At 35.1% G+C, this 22,423-nt stretch overlaps 3 protein-coding genes and 1 long non-coding RNA gene across 18 annotated transcripts in view; 1 reads left to right on the top strand and 3 right to left on the bottom strand.

The window, feature by feature from the left end:
- Window positions 1-575: 575 nt before the first annotated feature.
- Window positions 576-11,434, bottom strand: LOC122575910 (fumarylacetoacetate hydrolase domain-containing protein 2A). Of its 2 annotated transcripts, XM_043745409.1 has the most exons (7): window positions 11,144-11,434; window positions 8,794-8,955; window positions 8,255-8,290; window positions 3,403-3,619; window positions 1,529-1,863; window positions 1,297-1,384; window positions 576-1,041 (listed from the first exon to the last, which is right to left on the bottom strand). In XM_043745409.1, exons 1-7 carry the CDS (start codon window positions 11,281-11,283, stop codon window positions 979-981), a joined length of 1,041 nt encoding a protein of 346 aa, XP_043601344.1. In that variant the 5' UTR covers window positions 11,284-11,434; the 3' UTR covers window positions 576-978. The 2 variants fall into 2 exon arrangements, with proteins under 2 accessions (XP_043601344.1, XP_043601346.1); XM_043745411.1 differs by lacking the exon at window positions 8,255-8,290 and having other exon boundaries at window positions 11,144-11,433.
- A 526-nt stretch (window positions 11,435-11,960) lies between these two features.
- On the bottom strand, window positions 11,961-13,260 carry LOC122575912 (39S ribosomal protein L35, mitochondrial). Its single transcript, XM_043745413.1, has 4 exons — window positions 13,123-13,260; window positions 12,614-12,773; window positions 12,340-12,480; window positions 11,961-12,262 (listed from the first exon to the last, which is right to left on the bottom strand). Exons 1-4 carry the CDS (start codon window positions 13,151-13,153, stop codon window positions 12,028-12,030), a joined length of 567 nt encoding a protein of 188 aa, XP_043601348.1. The 5' UTR covers window positions 13,154-13,260; the 3' UTR covers window positions 11,961-12,027.
- The window catches only part of LOC122575908 (MICOS complex subunit Mic60), an 88,705-nt gene continuing 79,438 nt past the window's right edge, over window positions 13,157-22,423 (top strand). For 9 of the 14 annotated variants that reach the window (XR_006319587.1, XR_006319586.1, XR_006319585.1 and 6 more), the window contains exons 1-10: window positions 13,159-13,295; window positions 13,656-13,741; window positions 14,130-14,207; window positions 14,426-14,638; window positions 14,738-14,823; window positions 14,989-15,096; window positions 15,181-15,391; window positions 15,478-15,889; window positions 15,977-16,111; window positions 21,525-21,753. Coding sequence is in view for 10 of the 14 variants with exons in the window: in XM_043745405.1 (XP_043601340.1) it covers window positions 13,242-13,295; window positions 13,656-13,741; window positions 14,130-14,207; window positions 14,426-14,638; window positions 14,738-14,823; window positions 14,989-15,096; window positions 15,181-15,391; window positions 15,478-15,889; window positions 15,977-16,111; window positions 21,525-21,753 (1,612 nt within the window). In the remaining 4 variants the exon portion in view is untranslated. Of the gene's footprint in view, window positions 13,296-13,655; window positions 13,742-14,129; window positions 14,208-14,425; window positions 14,639-14,737; window positions 14,824-14,988; window positions 15,097-15,180; window positions 15,392-15,477; window positions 15,890-15,976; window positions 16,112-21,524; window positions 21,754-22,423 lie in introns of all 14 variants that reach the window. The other 5 variants (XM_043745400.1, XM_043745399.1, XM_043745398.1 and 2 more) reach the window with 5 other exon arrangements.
- LOC122575915 lies at window positions 16,123-17,167 on the bottom strand. The gene is made up of 3 exons (XR_006319589.1): window positions 16,788-17,167; window positions 16,316-16,430; window positions 16,123-16,240 (listed from the first exon to the last, which is right to left on the bottom strand). It is a non-coding gene; the product is annotated as an uncharacterized LOC122575915 (long non-coding RNA).

Here is a 22,423-nt window from a genome sequence, read left to right as displayed (position 1 = left end):
TAACTCTTCAAATTATTAATCTGAAGGTTGAAGGTAATTATTCTGTTGACGAACGGTAATTAATTATATTCGATAGACAGACGGTAATTGATATTGTATTCTCGATAGACGAACGGTAATTATTGTTGCTGACTTCTCTGTGTCGCTTCATTTATCTATATCTGTCGGAGATGAAAAAACGTCGGGGTCTTTCTTTTGAAAGTGTTTGGGAAGATCCCCAACGTTTGTTCAACTGCCCACTTTGTTTACAATACAAATTGTCTTAATATCGTTATAAAAACATAATTAGGTAAATATAAAACCATGGTTAGATAAGTTGTCGCAAGATACAGCTTTTAGTGGCTTTAACTGTCTTTCACTTCAAATACTGTAAACACGGTTTCAAATACGCGCTTTAAATTACCTTGATTTGAAAGAAATTATCAATTTTACTTTCGCGCTACGGATCGCGCGGGGCGCGGGACGTAACATGAAACACTCCAGAAACAAGAAGTAGTCCACGAGAATCATCATTGGACGAATTTGTCAGAAAATATTTTTATACAAATTCATAAAGGTCAATAAAAAACAATCGGTCGATAAAAAACCACTTATACGAGTTTATATTTTTACAGGCAATCTCGCTCTACTTGTACAAATCTGTAAAGTATGTAAATATGATGCACGATGAAGTAGTATACTGTTATTGAGACATTTGAATGCGTACGGCTAGGCTTAGGCTTTTTTTTAAAGAAAATTGCGATATATCCCCAACTTTTCTCTCTTTCAATTATTATTACTATTTTTGTAAACTGACATCAATTTCATATTATATCGTCCCTTCCTTGTGTTACCGCGCGTTAAAACAGTTCAGAATGAAATCGTGATTTGCCCATGGCCCTGTGACATCGGTTCCTCATTCCTGTAATATACGCTTGATCATTCTTCAGGGTCGTTCTCCCGTACGTTCCCCACGAACATGTTCCACTCGCCGCCAGATCAAAGAACCTTGTTTCTCAGACGACCTAGGCCCTCTATCTCTGTTTCTAGGACGTCCCCGCGCTAAAAGAAAATTCAGTAAAAAGTGTATAAATATCTTACAAACGTAAAGTTAATCGTTTCAGTATGGCTGTCGTCGACGAGCAATATTAAGATCCTAGTTAAGAATTTGAAATGCGGGGATTGGTTATTTACGACTCAATTTCATATTACGAGTATATTTTCGCTTTCTTACTTTTACTACGTTCGAGGGGAAAGTATACCCATACTTGAATGCTTGATATCATAAAAAGGATCATCGACTGATTAGCGAGCTACCTGTAAATATTCAGGTGGTTTGCGGGTAAATCCCACGCCGGCTGGCGTGCCTGTTAGAATCACGTCTCCTGGTAATAACGTCATAAATCTGAAACACACGATTATGTAATAAGATCCTTGAAAAAAACACAAGCATTCGATGGAACAATCAAGTTAACAAATTTTGAATGGTAAAATTAGCGTATTGCACAAAATAATATAGATATATTAGATGTTCTTGTCTAGTACATACTGTGAAATATATGCGACGATTTCGTGAGGTTTAAAAATTAACTCGCTTGTGTTTCCATCTTGCTTGATATCACCATTCACCCACGTCTTGACTGAAAGATTATTAATGTCACAAATGGCTTCTTTGGTAACAATAGCTGGTCCCATGGGGCAGAATGTGTCCATAGCTTTACCAAGTAAAAACTGACCGCCATTTCTCTTTGATTTTTGCCAATCTCGCGCTGTGATATCCTGCGCTATCGTATAACCAAAAATACATTCTTCTCCCTCGTCTTTGTTCAATGCCTTGCACTTTTTGCCGATTACTATCACCAGCTCGGCCTCCCAATCAACTTTCTATCAAAATAATCACCAGTGAAATAAATAAATATGGAACAACATTGCGTTTAGTATTTTATATAACAGCATCAGATGGTTGATAGGTAAACCGTCGCGATTAGATAAGAATCGATATCATTTCTGCATGGACTTAATAGTTATCTAATTGTTCGCTCATTATACAATCACAAACAGTGCTCCTATCGATCATTTCGCTTTTCTTTATTCGAAACATTTAAAAATCAATTTTCTCCATTACTATCTCATATTTTTATATATATGTCGGAGATGAAAGGACACCGGAGTCTTCCCTTTGGAACTTTGGGAAAATCCCTTAATACTGTAATCTAGATTCTACTATAGCCGTAATTAAGCAATTGTCGTCATTCAATCTGATTGTATTTGTTCGAGATTTGTGATAATAAGCTTGGGCTCAAGGCGACAATCAGTCGCCGAACGTAGCCGCGGTCACGGGATGAAAGTTTTTACCTAACAAAGGTATGGAGTAATTCTATAGCTCTGCTTAAAAGAAATAGTTGTAGCGGCACACGACAGTAAACATTCCAACGGTTTCTGTCCCGTGGTTCGCCACACACAGACCCTATTCTTCGATCAAGACGATTACCAGATATCGATGCATCTCCACAGTACATGTTCAGCTAGCCTGAGGACCCGCTATAAATCTTAGGATTTAGTTAACTAAGGTCCTCCAAACGGACAAACAGTCTTTATTCTAACAGTCCCTAAATCTACGACCTACTACGGGAAGATACGGGAAATCTGCTTTTCTCACGAACGACGCTTCCCACTAGCAACTTTCTCTCAAGGGCAGTTAGCATCCTTATCCAACGACCAACACAAAAATTCACCAATTAACAACGACGTCCCTTTCCCTCACTTTCCGAACCAAAGCTTTCCTCGATGAATTCGATGATCTCCTGTCCTTAGACACACCCCATCATGGTTTTCCTCTGCAGCATCATCGTGACGAAAAGTCATTCTCTCGTAAGGTCGCATTAGCGAGTTACATAGCGTCTTTACGCTCGGTGGATATTCTATTAACAAAGAGTTAGTTCAGTAATACTTATACCGTAGACAAGCAAGTTGAGTACAACTTTGGCTTTGGAAGAAAGCGCATTTTTTTATCCCGTTGACCGCGGATTCGTTATTGAACCTAGAATCATTGTCATTATCATCTCGAGTATCTAATTACCACGGTTACTTGTCAAATTCTATAATACTCATATTTGTGCTAGTAAATATCTTCTCTATTGCATAACAACAATGCCTAATCCAAATGAAGATTCGTTTCACGCCCCTAACCCCAATCCTAATCATAATGTGAACCCGACATATATATATTGTAATGCATACCAATATTTAAATTATATACTTCCTCATGAATTTTCTTTTTTCACGTGAATTTTTCTATAATTAGTTCGAAAGTTTAATTTTATTACCCGATCATCTGGACTATTATAAATATAGAAACGATCACGGCTACGCAAGAATAATGTAGATTCGGTAATGCGTTTCCTCCGTCGTTCCTGAACCTACCTCCGAGATCGACGGAAGCATGATGTTATCGCGTGGTCCAATGATATTGCTAGGGAATTTGCTGAAAATTACAGGGGATTCCGGGGTCGATACTCCCTGTTCTTCGCAATGGCCACTATAATTTAGACCAACGCACGCCAACTTGTCCATCTTTGTAACTGGTGCCAGGAAAGTCACATCCGTTTCTGGTATCACGCTGCGTCCTTCTGCCACTATTCTGTAATAGTTAAACTAATGTTCAGCATGGAGATACGTTTGGGAATCATTTTCTGATGGCAAAATTGGGCTATGTTCTAATTAGATTAGCTTTCTATTCAATTATAATCAAATTTATTATTTATTTCTAGTCTTTCTCCTTTCCTTTTCTTAAAAAAATTTAAAGAAGAAATGCCCTCGGTTGTTGATATTTATTACTATTTCTAAATGAAATTTCGTGCAACTAAACTTACAAGTGCTAAAGTAAAAGGCATTTAGTTTAATTTCGAAATAGATAAACATTTGTCATAATTTCTAAAGGCACCCGACCATAAAAATATTAATTGACTGTATCCCTCCAGAACTGAAATAAGAGTTCAATGGCATAGATCATCGAGTTTCATTAGATATCCGTTACTCGAACGATATTTTGCTCAACTCTACCTGCGGATAACTAACATCAAACATCACACTGCTTTATATACATTATCTTTTTATACCTGCAACCAATTAAGGAAAAATACCAAGAATAATTTCTCAAATTAGCTTAAGCAACCTCATCGTCTTCCTGCACATCTACGGATATAGAAATTATTTAATCGTATACATAGTTTCGATTACAAAGACTGTCTTGTCAATGACTGAATTATATCAATACAGGTACGTAATTAATCATTGCGCAATTACTATTTCGACTATGCATTTTTTGTAACACTAACAAGTTATAAGAATAGAAAAAAAGGTGCATAATAAAAAAAGTAAGAAAAGATAAGATAAGACATGATATATTTCAATACTTCTTTGATTTCAATTGTTGTCGGGAGTACGATTCCTGTCTGTATATTGAATAAAAAAGAAAAGAAAAGGATAAAATAAAATAAAATAAAACGAAACAAAACAGGCTCAAAAAGAAAATAATTTTGGTCATTTTTGCCTGTTTGTTTATTTGTCTGTTGGTATTAGCATCACGTAGTGGCTACTGAATGGAGTACTTTTGATGGAGTTCTCTTTGTTGTACAACTAACATATCTTAGTTGCATAAGCTCCCATGTTCGCGCTCCGATGATTGTTATTGATGGTTATTGTGTTTTTTTTACGATCGAATTTTCTTTATATTTTAATATCTTTTACTACGAAGAATAATAACGAAGAATATTCTGACTGTTAATATAAAAAATATACAGGCATTGCATTGGTAAAAATTCATCTACGAATAGTTGATATTATATGTATAAGTATTCGTGGCTCTCGCATGGCTAAGCTAGCAAGTTGAATTTCTTTCTTATCCCTCTTTGTTTACAAGTTGAAATATAAGACATATGAACATATCGCGGCACAAACACATTTATTATTATAGATATGGTCATATCCATAAGTAAACATAACCCCAACCTAACCCAAACCTAACCCACATCAAGATAAAAATTAGCAAAAGTATTTTTATGAACATCTCGGAAAGTAAAGTCGAAGGATGAATCGAAGAAAGTAAAGTTATATGTTCGTAATATGTATAGGAAATAAAATTAAACCTCGCTTTAGGTAGCACAAAATTATGACCTTTTTAGTGTCACTTTTCGACGATCTTCGACATGAGCGGGATCAATTCTTTGCGCTTATCGCGTCGATCTATGGGCGAGCCGCCGCCACCACCATTCAGCTTTATTAATTTTTGATTCAATATGATTGAAACGTTTTTTGTTATTCTATTAGTTCAGCTATATTTCTGTATACTGCGTATTTTTTTAGCTTTTAATATTGAAAATTAAGATAGAAAAAGATATGTAAAAAAAATTATCTCTGATTGGTGTAAAACAAAAATTTAAATACTAGCACAAAAGGTGAACTCACTGTAATCACGGGTAGAACTGAGACCCTATTTCTCGCGACATGTCGAATCCATAGTTTCTATATGGAATACGGAATACAGATACGCATGCAACGATGGTACGCAACGATTGTATGCAACCGTTACGCAGCTTTAGCGTAACTATCGTCACATGCAAGTTGAATCTCTACATGCAAGTTGAATCTCCACATGCTGTTGTCTATAATGTCAAGTGTTGCAAGATCAATCAGTCAGTAAGATAGCGTCTTCTTATGTCGTCTGGCTTGTGGTAGAAAGGGACAATGGGCAAGCTCAGCAATGCGATAAGACGAATGTAGAATATAAACAAATGAAGATTGATCAGATTAGAAGATTGAGAAGATCAGTAACGTTCGCGCAATATACTATTATCGTTCTTAATTATTCAGAACGAAATATAACTTGTTACTTCACAAAGCGCAATGATACGCATAATTATTTTCCAACAATTCCTCGATTGGTGAACATACTAATGTTACATCCTCGCTGATTTAAATATATATTTGGCTATGTTGTAGAAATCAACGTTTTGAACAACCCTTTTTATGTATATCACCGGCGGTCTCATCTCATATGTCTCGAGCTATTTGCAAAAACCTGTTGGTACCATTACAGTGAACCCTGTCGATAGTTTTGTGGCTATAGCAGCGATGCGCCGGTATTGATTACCAGCCGCCAGACAAAATAACACGTAACCCGAACGTAATTCTTATCTTTTGTTTATAGTTTATATAGGTTTAGTCTAGGTGTCGTTTTATTCGGTCGGCAACCGGCAATGGTAACGCTGCCACAGACGCACAAAAACTATAAACAGAATTGAATGTGCTAGTACCGGCAGTTTTTTTGTGAATATCTCGGAGATTAAGCGAGACCGCCAGTTATAGAAGAAAATTGAGTTTTAGAACATATCCCCAAAAATCATCGACATCGGAGAATAGTCAGTATTTCTTTATCATTGAATTCCATTTCATTGAATTTCATTGAATTTCACAATTCAAATGCATACAGAATAAACTATACAATAGTTTAAGAACAACAAATTTTATGAAAGATTAAGATCCATGAAGACGTCACACATAACTAATATTTCCTTGAAAAAACGATCCTCATTTTCAGACTTCGCGACCTCGTGGATATTAATTTTGCTTAATAAAAAAAAAACTAAAGAGGCACAGACGTAGTATAATCACGTAAGATCACGGATAATCACAGATCACAAACTATTCGAAGTTTTACCATTTTTACGGCCATACATGCCCAGTGACTTCATTTATATACAGAATTGACGATAATAACAGAAGTTTAATTATAACGTCGAAAATCCAAATTTCAGTTTATCTAAATTTTGTAGTATTGTTTGAAGTTTATTTATAGATGTTTATGATGATACAGTTTATCGATGAAAATAGAGCAACATTTTACAATAAAAATTAGCTATGTAATTTGGGGAAATTTAGGTACTTGATAATAAATCGTATCTACATACATACGTACATACATGCTGCACGGAATTACATGGCAATTGAAAAAAATACAAAAGCTTATGAAAATTTTAAAAAGTAATAAAGACTAAACAACAGATTACAAAATTATATACTATTCAGTACTGCATATTCAGCACAGCTGTAAAAATTTCGGAGTACAGATCTTCAACGTTCTTTATATCTTACCGATAACAGTGGACGAAGAATTTTAATTTAAAATATCTCGCGGATTGTTAATTTTTTTAATATTGTACCTTAAAACTTTTTGACGAGGAACTTTCCGAGGAATCCATATATATGTAAAAACAGAGATATATAGTTCAGTTTAAGGAAACAATCTTCATATGTTCTCACGCAACCTCCTACAAGAAAACTACGCGAGACTATAGAAACATTGCCTATCGTCCGATTTTAATTATTTTTGGATACATTGTAGAAATCGATATTTTCAATAACTTTTTCCTATACATATAAAGAGTGAGTGAACTCGCTTATTTTTTAAGATATTCGCCAAAAACTACCAATACCGCTACAGTGTATTTCTGTCTATAGATATACGTCTGTGGTAGCATATGTGTCAGTTTAGTTGCCGGCCACCGGCCGTTTATGTTATGTTTATAAACGAGAGTTAGGCAAGCTTAAAAGGCCCCGTTAAACGTGTATACGCGAGGCTACAAAAAGTGTCCGTTATAACTCAATTAAAAGCGAATATCATCGATGAATTATTGGATTTGGGTTAGCCTTTTTGTTGTTTATCAAAAATATATTCTCCCTATACTATGCAATCCACATGTAAAAAATGTTTCATATCTGCAATACATCAGGATATAAACTGTCCACAGTTACCGGAAACATCCGTATGTATTAAAAGAAGTATTCTATGTATATGTTGAAACCATTAAATTTGACATACATAAGTATTTAAAAATGCATTCTACGTATATATTAAAAAAATAGGGCATTTATTTCTGAAGTAATAAAAATTGATTTCTCTGAAGACAGAATACAGAATGTATTCGAAATTTTCAAACATATTGATCTGTAGAATACAAAATTATAATCTACGTATAAATATATTTCTGAAATATGATGTGTAGAATATAGTTACATTTGTAAAATATAGGTAAAGAATAAATAAGTATGATATGTGAATTATATACAAGTACGAACAATGGGGAATTGTTTACACAAACGCAGAGAAAAAGACAGACACTATGGATTAATGGTATCTTACAGAAGCTTAATTTAGAGGGGCTTAAATGATGCGCAAAGAATCTTTTTCACACTGAATTCTTTCAATGGCACAAACCTTTCTACCATGGTAAACAGGTTCACTTCGTCTTCCCTGGGAACAAAATGATCAGCTATGAAATGGAACGGAATATCGTAATCAGAATATCATTCTCAAATGTGGTTATTGAAAAATATATTGAAGTATATGCGAGTACGTATCCTTCTTTTCTTTCTTTATACTTCGTAATTTTTCAACAACTTTTAACCTAATTCTGGATGTTCTGGAAATTATTTCATATATTTTTTAACTAATAACCATACGTTCCCTATATTTTATTTTATTTTATTTTTTTTTTTTGTTTAATGTCTTAGGAACTTTTAATTAATCCTCATGTAACATACATACAAAAAGTTAAATTATCCTATCGAAGATCCATCATAATCTTCTTCTAAGCCAGCTGCGACTTGTTTATGTGTAAATTATCGCGTGTCCCTCAACATGATATCTCTGTTTTTTTCTTTTCGATATGCTCATTTGTACAGCGTAATATTTCGTAAAAACGGCTCAATTTATTATTATGGCCTCTTGATTATTTTGAATCGTTCCACACCTACCTTTTGGCTTTTTTCAACATGTCGTCGCCACCTTCCAAAAATTTTTTCATTGTATTAGGAATTCGCGAGTCCACAGCGGAAACGGCGATTATGTCACCCCCTTGGACAAGTTGCACCCCCAAATGCTGAGGTCCGCCATCTTTCCCGGTGAATTGCACAAACCTATGGAAGATGAAGAATAAATATGTGTATAATAATGGATTTATTTATGATTCAAATAATATCCACTAAAGTAATCCTATTTAATCAAACTGTTTAAATCTGTTTAATCAACGAATATAATAAATCAAATAATTAATAATCAATCTAATAGGCAAATAACCAAATAAACCTATTTAAGTAATAAACTTATCTGAACGATTGCACTTAACTTCTAATAAATAGAAGTAATTCATATCCATAAAATTAACTAATTTATCAATTTTTGTAGGAGAAATGCCATTACCTTCTCTTACTTTAGAATTCTTCTAAGTGTGAAAATCTTTTTGTTTGATCTCATAATGAAAAACAATAATGTTGGGGTAATATTTTATAACATATGAACAGCACAATTTTTGTGTCGATCTTGGAAAGCTGAACAACGAAAATCGAGACTGATGGATTGTCGGATGATTTGAAGAGGTTGATTAAATAAGAATATTAACTGAATCCTCCAATGAGGTAAATACAGCTCTCAATCAAACATATTTCTTTTTGAATGCAACTCGACCAAATCTATGCGTAAAAGTTATTAATAAATATTTGTTCAACAAAAATGTTATCAATAAATAACGATAAGACGATAAGACGATAAGACGATAAGACGACAACGAATTAATCAATCTCTGAATGTGAACCTTAAATTCGTTTAACATTAATTAAAAACGAACAACATCTCATTTTATTTCCAAAAGATAGTTAGAAACGAACAATATCTAATTTTATTTCCAGTAAACAATTCCAGCAAATATCGCTCCTGTATTTAAAAAAGATTTTAACATAAAATTGTAATAAAATATGTATTAATTACGAATTTTTTAACGCTAGAAAACATGATTAGGCGAGAAATAGCTAAAAAAACGTAGTAAAATTAATTATTGTATAATTTCATATATTAAACGCTCACTTTCAATTGTATTTTAAAACAGAACATTTTTCACTTTCTTTTATTGCAATCACAGCAAGTGACTGCATACTCTGGCATTATTGTTCACAATGCAACGTAGAGTCGGGCAAATTTCAGGAATTTATGATGTGCATATACCGACGGCGTACAAACAGACGCCATAATTGTATACCGATAGATGATATCAGGAAGTATTTCACAATCTAGTTTCTTTTTATAACCAAAATATCATACGACTCGAACAAAATGTCCCGCGTGGATCACTGGTGTTTCATGTACAATACAAGGATGGAAAGAAGTCGTCTGGAAGGAATGCGGGCCTGATTGGTTGTTTTTCACAAATTCAATAGAATCTTAAAGTTAAGCACGCGTGTTGACCAAAAGTGTCATATACAAACAAAATAATAGTATGGCGTGATGGTGAGAGCAGTATCCTAGATCCTGTACTATCTCGCGAGATTTCTTTCCGAGATCTCTGCAGTATAAGTAGTTTAACAGTGTGTTAAAATGATGTCGATTTATGCAAACGTATCGAATCCCTCCTTGGCATGTGTATATGTACACGCGACTAAGTTCAGCGTGGAAAGCGCCTCGTGAGCGTATACATTCAGATCTGTTCAGTGCCGATGACATAATTATACATGTAATCGAATGTATTCAGGTGTTTGAGTCAAATAAACTATCGTATTTCTCAATGAATTGGCTCTATACGATTAACCGGCAAACGGCCCTACTGATTTAGAAATCGATACTAACATGTTTATTGAAACATAAAAATGCGTCTAGTGAAATCATTCTCGTGAACTTTTCTTTACTATTTAGAAGAAAACATGATAATATATATTATTATCTAAATAGTATCAAAAACACTTAAAACACATCAGTTGTATATAAATTCGTCTTTTATATTTTGGTAAGCTTGTCCCTATTAAACAAGTCATCGAACCAAAGTAAACCATATTATCTCGAAGCAAATACGTAACAGTGTCTATTAACACCGTGAGCCATTTTTGAATGGGCGAATCAATTCGCTTAAAACTAGACGTGTCTGAAAGAATAAACAGAAAAACATGTAAAGCATAGGCCAATAAAAAATGTCGCGCCAAATTCCATCACTTCAGAGTATTGCTCAAAATGTAATTGTTTTATACAAAAAAATAAAAAAAAAAAGAACAAAAGAAGCTATTTTAGAGTATTACCAGATTAAAAATTCGATTAAAGTTCTAGTTAGATGTTTCGACTCACCTCATGTTGACCGTGCCACTGATAGAGAAGTTCCTGTTGGTTATGCTAGCAGCGAAATGCGAATTGCTTTTCTCGGTGCACGAGTTTTTAAAGGCCAAGCAGACTCTGCTAATCAAACGCAATTTACAACGGAAAGGCATTTTTCTTGCCGATAAAAATCCTTATCGGCTTGATAGAAACGCAATGCTGTGAATTGATCCTAGACGTGGAAAGAAGAACGAAGATATCACCAGAGAACAAAAAAAAATACGAAGTACTCGCCGCGAAAGGCGAACTACAACTGAACACATTGCACCACTCTAGCGTCGTCGAGTTATAGCAGGGGAAACCACGTGATCCTGATAAAATGTGATTCACCTTCAAAAGTAACCGACGATCGATTTGATTCTGATTCAATAGGCCACGAATTATTACCGTACATGAGTTTATGTATGTATGCCGTGTCCTAAGAGCTACAATATAGTAGCATAATACAACTTTCATTTGAGTAACAGTGTTACTCAATTATTTACATTATTAAAAATTATTTTAGTCAATGATATTCATCTCATTTTAACTACTCTAAAATATTTAACGCTGATCGCCAGCGATCATCAGGATGCCATAATAAGCGCGGTCACTGGCGACTACCATGATAGTCAACCTATTAAGATTTTAACCATTACTTACTTAAATTATGCTTCTTCAAACTTTTATAATCGAGGTTTATTCAGTTTATGTAATATTACTTGAGATTGAATGATTACATTACATAATTGGAATAATTCTTAAATTTCTATTAATTTCTTAAATGATTAAGTTTTTCAAGGAAATTACATACACGGGAACAGACTTTTATTTCCAAATATAGGTGTTTTCAGCAAAGTTTATACAAGCTGTATTATCTAGAATGGTCTTGGTTTGGTTCTTGTGAAAGGAAACTCTTCGCGTTTGTGATATGGGTTATAAGGATCATCTACATAATAGTGCGGTCTTTTCCAATAGCTTGTTACCATTTTGTCCAACATAGTAGATTGCGTTGCATTACAAAAAACATGCTGTCTCAGTCTATATCTGTTTCTCTGAGACTTTTTCCACAAGCTTCTATGACGTCCAGCAAAAGTTCTGATCCATATGCCCCTATAATTAAATAAACATGTATTGCGTAGTATACTAAACAGTAAGTATTACAATGTTAAATCATATTGAAATTTTACCAATTTAATCTATAGAACCTATCAAGCACAGCTTTCACAGACTTTCTTTTACCTTTCCTCCTAGAATATTTTGTAACTGTTCTTGCAGAAGTTGTTGTAGTTACTAGCATTGGAGGTATAACGCTGTCAACTTGTATCTTGCTGTTAAGTTTAATTACGTGACTGACAATGACTGATATCAGATTAATATATATATATAATATATATATGTATATATATAATATATATATATATATATATATATATATATATATATATATATAAGTGTACATACCCAAATATTGGCTTTTGTTTAGTGTTACCAACATCGTTGCATTTATTTATTGTAGAAGAAAACGCTCCAAAGAATCTATGTTGAATACATTGTGTAACAGGGCATTGTTTAGGGATCAGAGAACTTGTTACATTGACAACACTGTCTCGCAAAACAATATCTGAAATATCGATATAAGATAAAGATTAATTACATGAACAATAATCAAGACACAGGATTTCATGATAAAATTAATTTAAATTGTAAAGCAAGACATGTTTGGTAGACATATACGTATCAGTTTAATAATCGCGCTTGTTTTCAATTCCACCGTGTTCCGTTTGTCAGAGAATCAAAATGGTTGATTGATCTAATCAAACATAACCTATAATGCATGAGCTTGCAATGATTATCGCATAACGAGCTATCGAATTTCAACGAATAATAGTTTAAAATGAAGCCATCGAATTATCGTTCGATGTAGATGAGGGCAATATCAATGAAGTCATAAGGAAATACCTATTACGCACCTCGAATAGCGGTACTAAGAATACGCAACATTCTTCTTTTCCTCTAGTTCCGTCGGTAACCAGCTGTTTTGTACCGTCGTTCCCTTTTTCCTTTGGCTGCCTAACCGGCCACCCGAAAGATGTTCCGAATTGGATTAAAATTTCCGTGCAACGGTCTAAATAGGGTACGTAAAGTAAGTAAAAAGTAAGAAATTGTACTTGCGAGACTGGTGATTTTGCATTACACAGATTTAACGAAAAATGCAAAAAGATTATAGAAAATTGTCGCTCACATTATGCTATTAGACATTACTGTCGCGATTGTCTCCTGTGATAATATTTTAATAATTCGTTGTTGTTTGCTGCTATTCTGGGAAGACATAACTCGTGATCTGTATGAGAAATCGTGATCATAATACGATGACGATGTTTTCGCAAGTTGTCAGTGAATATTCCTGCAAAGACCAAGGTTGCCCGCCTCGTGTGACAAGATGGCTCATATTTAGGAGCTTACATAATTCCAGACGATTTCACCGCCACTGTTGGTCTTTTAGGTCAAAAAGCATGGATCTTCTAGGCTGTATTTGACAACTAGATGTTACGAGACACGTGCACGAATTAAATACGACCCGGAATGTAGGTAAGCGAATTGATTTCTCCGCCTGTTTTCTAAACACATTTCCACAATTGTCAAACTTGTCATCGTTTGAGTTGTTTCTAGAAGAGAAAAATACTTTGTATTATTGTTTCTATTTGAATCCTTACGTAATACATTTTATCAAGTGGAAGTTTACATATGCTATCCAATCCACATATGTGTATTTTGAGTTTAACTCCCATTTAGGTGCAGGTTAGGTTATATTTGACAAGATATTCTATTCAGTAAATTTCATATTTGGACGCTTTACATTAGCATTTACAGCAAACTTATTATGTAATTATACATTTTGAACGATCATGTGATATATATTCATACCGATTATATGATATATTTCAACGTGTCATTTTGTGTGTATCGTATGTTTTAGATTTTCCAAGGATGCGGAGCTTGTATCCAGAATATCTGGACATAGGTATTCCACAGATTCAACAAAGAGGTATTCAAGGTTTATATGAGAGTATTGATACATTGTATTACATAATAAATTATGATCTTCTTTCATTAAAAAGATGTTGAATATGAAATGTGTCTTTAAAAATGAAAACAAATGTTATAGAATGTAGCGTAAATATATAAATGATTATAAGCTTTCTATCCACAAATTAATAAACTTTCTTGTTTGTTAAATAAGTATAATCTGATTTGCAATGTTTATTATTAAAGCGAGAAAAGTAGAGGCTCGAGAACACTGTTAACTCTAACTGCCGTGGCAATAGGAGCATCGGGTGTATTGTTTTACGCAAAGCATAACCCGGAATTCCGTGCAAATCTTGAAAGTTGGGCACCTGGTACGGACAAAACAATTCAGATCATCTTTCAGGAGGAATCATCCTATTTTGAATTCATACGTACATTCTTTGAATCGTTAAAGCAAACGTAAGTTGGACTTTATTACTATTTGAATTTGTGATATAAATTATAATGTAAATTATATCGTAATAACCGAGAATAATCTAAGTATTCTTTTTATTTTAGATTATTAAGTGCCATTTTTGGAGGAGAATCACAAAAAGAATCAGGTCAGAAAAGATTAGATTGCGCGAACCTTGAAGATTATATACGTGAGCCCCATTAATAATTCCTGAGCCCATTTCTTCCTTTCCTTCGTTTTTTAATCGCCTTAGATATAGAATTATGCTACATAAAAAGAACTGTTTTATTTAGAACAGGAACTAGGTAATTACTATTTTGCTTACTAACATTTAATAATAACATGTGTACTATAGCACCAAAGCCAGTTTTTGTACCACTCATTGATAAGAAGGAACCACCTAATGACGAACCTTATACCGAAATAAGATTAAGTAAAGGAAAAGGAGAAGAAATCGAAATCGGTAGATCTTTAAATGTGTAATTCTATGTGACCAAATTTTATCTTTCTACATAACAGGAGATGAATGTGTATGCTATGTTCTCAGTGGCCGAAAAACCTCAGCCACCTGCCAAGGATGTATCCGAGGAATTGATGCCAGTAAATCTGGTCGAACTGGAAACTTCTGCTGGCGAAACTGCGTCCAAAGCTATTGCAGCTTATCAAACAGCAGCGTGTGCTATTCAAGATTACAATCAAGATGTGATAAAAGTCGTAGAAAGTGTTAACGCCACCGTTGGTAGCTCTGTCTGGAACAGGTATTTTTTTCTCATTCATACTACTTTATAATAATAAAGTAATTATATGTTCTCTTAAATGAGAAACTTTTATTTATTAATTATAGACTAAAGGATGCAACGGAGAAGAGGAGGGAGGCCATTAAAGAGGCGGAAGACCATGCCAATCAAGCACTCGATTCGTTGAAAAAGATGTATAATTTAATCGACGACCCTAAATTCGAGGCGCCGTCACACATGAAAACTGCCGCTCGAAGAAATATCAAGAAAATCTTAGATGATGTGGACGAAGCGAAGAAAAAGTACGAAATGGAAATACAAAGTGGCAATATGGCCGAGCGTTACTGGAAGCAAGTCAGAACTGCCCGTGAAAATCTCAACGAAGAACTTCAGATACTCTTCCCCGATATCAACATTCACGAGAAAAAATTGGCCATCGACGAAGACGCTTTTGACTTATTCGTTCTACACATGTATAACAAAGTGAATGGTTTGCAAAAGGAATTGGAAAAAATGAGGGTAAATATTAGTATAAGGTATTATATAAGTCACTCAAATATTCGAGTGTAAAAATCGGTAAGTGTTTTATATTTTGTCGGGTTATAGACGGTCAACGAGAGCAAACTCAAGGCAGCATTAAAATCATCGGGTGACGTAGCGACTCAGGAAAGACTCGACGCCTTGGTATGCCTCGAGCTGGACAAGGAGAAGCAAATTCTTCAGGACGAATTTAACAAAAAGGTAAGAGAGTTATTTCCATTCTAAACTCTCCGTATATATACATAGTTGAGCCGTATGTCCAAATGGAACACACGAGTGTATGTGCCTGTAGTATGGTGTCACGGTCGCGTTAATTCGTCCATCGCATATCTGGAAGAAATAACGCAAAACTTTCCAACGAGACTGAAGAAATAGTATATATCATAGTATTATCACCTGTAATACCGTGCAGTTCAAATTTATATTCTCAGGCGTAGTCCGTTTGAAAATTATGTGCCCAACTTCCTCTGGGAAATTAATGAAACAGGCGTGAAGGTAATGACGCCGTCGGCAATATCCCCTGCAATGTAACAATAAATTAGTACGAAAGGGTTTGAATCGGTAGCTGCCTCGTGAAAGTAAACGGTGGGTATACACGGTTTCATGATTATAACGGATAGAATGTGACATTAGAAAAGGCGATGGCACATTCCGTCGCACACTTTGGTCGTTATGTGCGACTGCATATGGAAAATGTTACGTATCTCGTATCTCAGTATACGTATACGGGCGTATATTTGTCTATTTGATAAAGGATGATGAGTGGAAAGAGAGTTGGAGGGTTGATTTCGCCATCCTTCGGGCCTTTTATCTATTTCCATTTGGCATGCCGCCAATATTTTGTTAGTGGCAGGCAATATTATCTCTTTAGACTAACCTTGCAGTATATCCGATATACACAGGCCTTAGTCACACCGAGACATTCTCGCTCAGAGGAATCAATATGACTTGCTATCGTCGTAGTTGTCTTCGGAGTTCGCTTCGAAGTTCGCTTCGGAGTTCGCTTCGGAGTTCGCTTCGGAGTTTGCCCTCGATTCCATTCGGGATATGAGTTAACGGATCTGACTGGCTTATAGAGAAAATTTAGGACGATAGTGCATCGATTGGACGTATGCTGACTACACGCTGACGTATATGGTTTATTTAATTATTTTCGTTGTACGTATTTTACTCTCAGTTGAAACATTTGTTGTTGAGGGTCTTGAAAATGCGTCTTTTTAATTTGTGTACTTAAGTATTTTGTATCGTATTTTAAGGAGGAAATAAATTCTAGTACCATGTACTCGAATCCTGTAATTCTGAAAATATTAGAATTGTTTCAAAAGATATTATTATTTAATGAATCGTACATTTCTATGAATATAATACGAATGTTTGAAAAAATTTGCAATATATTAAAAATCTCATTTCATTTGATTGCACGTTTAATCTAAAAAGTAATCTAGCAACGCGAAACAGTTTAGTTGCAAATAAAGTGTCCATGGTCAGGATTTCTTTTATTGTAACGACGGCTTCTGTTGCGACTCGTAAAATCGAAAATATAAACCTTCCGAGAACTGAGACACTCAAGTCGATTTGGAAGCTTTGAAAGTTGTTCGATCGATCGGAACACGATTTGTAATATCGACGAAATCATTTTTTCCTCGAACGACTTCGAAATCCCGCCGAGGACTTAATACACAGCCGAGAATCCGCTGTTTCGGTCTTATTCGAATATTTGGGAGATTGCAGAAAGAATATGTAAGTTGAGAAACTGGCAATGTAGGTAGTCGTAAATAATTGTCAACGTGACCTCACAGAAGGATAGATAGCGTAGACTGGACGACAGGAAGAGAGAATTTTTGACAGAAATTGCTATAGAGTGGCCTGGACGAGTTGATCGCGATGAAAGAGTGGACCTACTAAATTGTTACTTGACATTTGGGCATAAAGTATTCCTTCTGTCCGTCCAGGGGAGCTTCGCGTTAACATTATACGCGTCTCTTCAAAGGCTTTCAATTTTCAGTAAACGAGAGGCTCAGAGTTGACGTACATCGTTTTCTTTAGCAACAAATCACCACGGAGCGTGTTTTCATGCGAGAATTTTAGTATCAAGCGTTTAGCATCCACATCCTTTGTGGATGTGGAAAGGTGCTTTGTAATTCTCCTTTGTTTGCACGTGTTCCAAACATCCATCCTTCATGAATTAAACATTCACGTAGGGCTTGAATTTTGACGTCAATGGTACCCAACAGAAAGCCTGATAATTATTTGACCTGAATATTGATCTGGACCATCGATGAAAACACATTCAGTCGTGACGTAATTCTGATTCCTACGTTACAGCGATAAAAAGAACGTATAAGAATGCGACATTTTTCTAGTATCTACATATTTTCGCAGTTTTTTAGTTAGTGAACTATTACCAATGGTATTGGGGATAGTTTGTAAAATTTCTTTTCCAAAGCTCAACTTCCAAATTACATTAATGCGATAATCATGAAACATTATATACGCTTATGTATATAAATTGCGCAGAAAAGAAGAGAGAAAAAAAGAGAAAGAGAAAAGAGAGAGAATGACTCAAAAACTGGTCTAATTATTCAATCTTTTAGATGTTCCAAATATTCAATTTCTCGAATATTATGTAAAAATCATTCCGACCATTCAATTCCCCAAAAGTCTCGATAAACACGCCACATTTCATCGATTTTCTCTGAACGAAATTGTCTTTCGAATTCGAGAAATTATTATTCAAATTACAACAGCAAATAGACAAAGATACATAGATTACAAATTCACGAATCGAGAGTTTTCATTTTGTTCGTCTTGCTTTTCCTTCTCTTTTAAATAAACTCTATTTCTTTGCTTCCTTGGCGACTATACTGAACTATTTTCAATTCAACGACAACGATGCATATCGGATGCCGATATATCGTATCTGTCAAACGCTCATTTCCATCCTCACGCACCGATATAAAAGAAGGCAGTGTATTTTTTAGGTTGTTGCTGCACCTTTCGAGCTATCTTTAAGGTAGATGGTGGCACAACGTAGATTAGGCCGTACATCCGCTTTCTTGTAAATGTATCGTCTTGAACGCTAGCAACCTGGATGAAGACATCAACGTTGTTTTCGGTACGGGCGTGCGTAAATCGAAAAACTGTCTGATCACACAGACAGATCGGACGATGCTTTCGATCTTTTTCCCCCTTTTGTCCCGTTGGAACGATATCGATCGGCGTGTGTGCCTTCTGCTCCCGTTATGGGCCATCCAGACTTTATGGACGCAGCGTGGAATAATTTAGAACCAGCCACAGGCATAGTCGAGTGAAAAATTCTCCAGTAACGCGATTTCAATTTGAACCCTCTCTGCTCTGCCCCTTTCCGGGCTGATTTATTTCGCAGATGAGACTTGGAAATATAGATCAACGTTGTTCAAATTAAGGTCAAAAACTGAGGTTAAACAGCGGGAGAATGGAACGAGTGGACGCTTATCTGAAACGAAACTGAAAAATCGCGCTCAAATGCGCTATACTTTACTAACACATAATTAGATTGCAGATATTTATGAAAATTTAAATGTTTGTGTACGCTGTTATATTTAAAAAAAAGAGGAAAAGAAAAAGGAAGAAGGAGAAATTTCTTTCGTACTATAGATATCGTAAATAGTACTTGCTTTACTTCACTTTGGACGTTTCGTATGTCATGTTCTTACGTTATATTGAACCTTGGATAAAAATATGTCTGTTTTTTTCTTTTCTAAATATTATAAAACTATAATATTTCTAAATATTATTATTCTAAATATTTTGCTTTTGATATTTTACGTAAAACTTATTTTTCGAATGAAATTTCTTTTATAGTACCGTGAGAAAATATGGAGATCTTATTGAATGGATTTTATAATCGGTTCAGTACGTGAACAGATGTAAAATATCGAATGTCCGACTCCACTTGGTTTAATACTAACTGATCTCTTTCCTAGCTTCGGTTGCACTGTACGGCTGTTATTAATTTAATGAATCTTATTTTGTTACAGCAGATATTAGTTTTGGGCTTTGATCGTGGATTTCAATAATTACCTACGAAATAACAGTTGAAATATTTGGGAATGTGATAAATCTATTTTACAGTACGTGTAATAAGTATTCGTAAATTGAATCAAGAATACATAAGGAATCTTATCCTCATTATCATTTATTTGGTATCTTGTGCTCTGAGACAATTCTATATTTATATTTAGTAGAATTATATATTATTTATTTCAATGTGAAGTAAAATCAAAATTTGCTTCTTAACTAGATCAAATTTAACTTGTATTTTCTATAAAATTGAATATTTCGCTCCTGGTATTTCTAAACTTTGCAACGAATCTAGAAAGAGACGTGTTGAATCAATAAATTCAACGTGAAATTTCATCGAAGAAACATCATTGGAGTTTATTGACTTTTGACTTTCAACCATATTGTTAAAGCGTCTAAATTTCTCTACCACTTTCGCGGTAGATCTCGAAGAAAATTCGTTTCGTAGATGGAGTATCGAAGCATACCGAGAAATTTCTCTCTGCTCTTCCCATCGTCAGTTTAAAGGTTCCCGGGTCCGAGAATCGGCGTCCGTTGAATATCAAAATAATCGATTCGTGCATTCTCGTCGCCGAAATCGGGTAGCTATCGACATCGACACTGGTGGATCGCCCGTTAAACTGAAACTATCACTGCCGGATATCTTTTCAGGCGTTCCGTCGGTCGGAAATGGGTCGGAAATACGTATCGATCGTGAAAAACTCGATTCCGTGTTATTAAACCCGAACCTTCGAGTCGATTTCATTTAAGTAACTCTTGAAGAAGAAATTGATCTGTTCCGTCTGAATCGGTTCCGTCCAACTTTTATCTCTGGACTCAGAGCTGCAAGTTTCGAAGACAATGGGAAATTACGTGGTTATTGTAGCGTTACGACCCTACGAAACAAACTCAGGTTCCAAGAGCAGTAAAACGCATTTTGCTTCGGACGTTTAGAATTGGTTGTATAAAGTTCATTTCAAATTATTCAAATATGCACGGTTCTTTCGATTTCATTTCACTGCGCAATTATCACAGCAGATGGCCGTGGACCGGACTGTTTCTCATCTTTCGAAATAGATTAGAAAACGATGCAGCGGATTTGTTCGATCCCGATTTGTGGTACCGATTTTTTTTTTAACTTGTGCCCTTTTCAAATTTCTTTCTGGTTGACGCGGGTGGTCGGTCGTCCGTTTAACTTAATTTTCACGGCGCAACGTGTGAGAAACACTGCCGGAGTGTCAGAAATCATATTTCCCACTTTTTCGCTGCCCGCCATCTCCCGCCCTCCGCCCTCCACCCCCGCTCCGTCTTCTCGTTTTTCCTTTTTCACGCATTTTTATTTTTATTTTATTTCATTTTATTCTTATTTCACCTGTACGTGGGACGTTTCTCTTCGACTGAAAACGCGCTCGATGGTCCATTGTATTCGCTGAGGACTCGTTCTATCCATTTTAGTTTGATAAATGTCTAAATAAATGGACGACTAAATTGATACGGATTGTTCAATAAGAAACGAAAATCGTTGGAAACAGATCGAAGAATGATTAATCTTTTTATGCCGTGGTGATCGTAGTTGCTGGAGGAGCAGAAAAGATTCGAGGACGAGATACGACGGCAACTGAAACTGCAAGGGCAGGTGCACACCGATCACATTCAGGACGCACTTGCGATAAAGGAACAGGAAGCGGATAGGAAGTTGAAACGTGCACTCAGCGAGCAAACTGAAAAAGATTCGTTAAAGTATAAGTCACAGCTTGCTGCAATCGTCGGAAGGTTACGTGGTTTGGAAGCTGCGCTGAAAGGTGAGTGCCTCTTTGAACTTAATTTGGAGAATATGAACAATTATAGACGTATATGTGTTTATATTAAACGCGCTACGTTCCCTATATGTATGATTATGATGTATAATTTATTTATTATTATATTATATGTACAATTTATGTTGTGGTCACAGGCATTTTGCTCTACAAGATAAATATGTATGTACTTGTACAATTTATGAGATGTAAGAGATATGACTGAAGCTATCTTGTGATCAATATAAAGATATTGTCACAACACTTGAAGAAATTGTCACAACAGTTTAGCGAACTGAAAAACATAAAGTTAAATTTTTCTGGTGGAATTTTAATTAGATATAGGGTGTTGAAATGTTCAACTTGCCAAGGAAGAACATTTATGATAAGTATCGATATCCAGAGCTGTATGCAAATTAGATTTTTCACAGGAAAAAATGAAAATTTTCGATAAGCTGGTTTTTATTCCACGAGGTAATAATTTTCCAATCGAATTCACACCTTAATAAGGTTCGCGTACTTGCAAAGTTCTCAACTTTCCTTTAAACTTGGTGTGGACTTTTAGTTTGGACATTCGTGAGAATCAACCTTCTGCTATATTCATACATAAATGTGAGATTGTTTAAAAAGGAGGAAAATATTCATTAACACGTTGATGCCGGCGAGACTCGTCAGC

The sequence above is a fragment of the Bombus pyrosoma genome, linkage group LG15 (assembly GCF_014825855.1).
Source record: "Bombus pyrosoma isolate SC7728 linkage group LG15, ASM1482585v1, whole genome shotgun sequence".
Classification (NCBI taxonomy): domain Eukaryota; kingdom Metazoa; phylum Arthropoda; class Insecta; order Hymenoptera; family Apidae; genus Bombus; species Bombus pyrosoma.
This window is presented reverse-complemented; position numbering and strand designations above follow the sequence as displayed.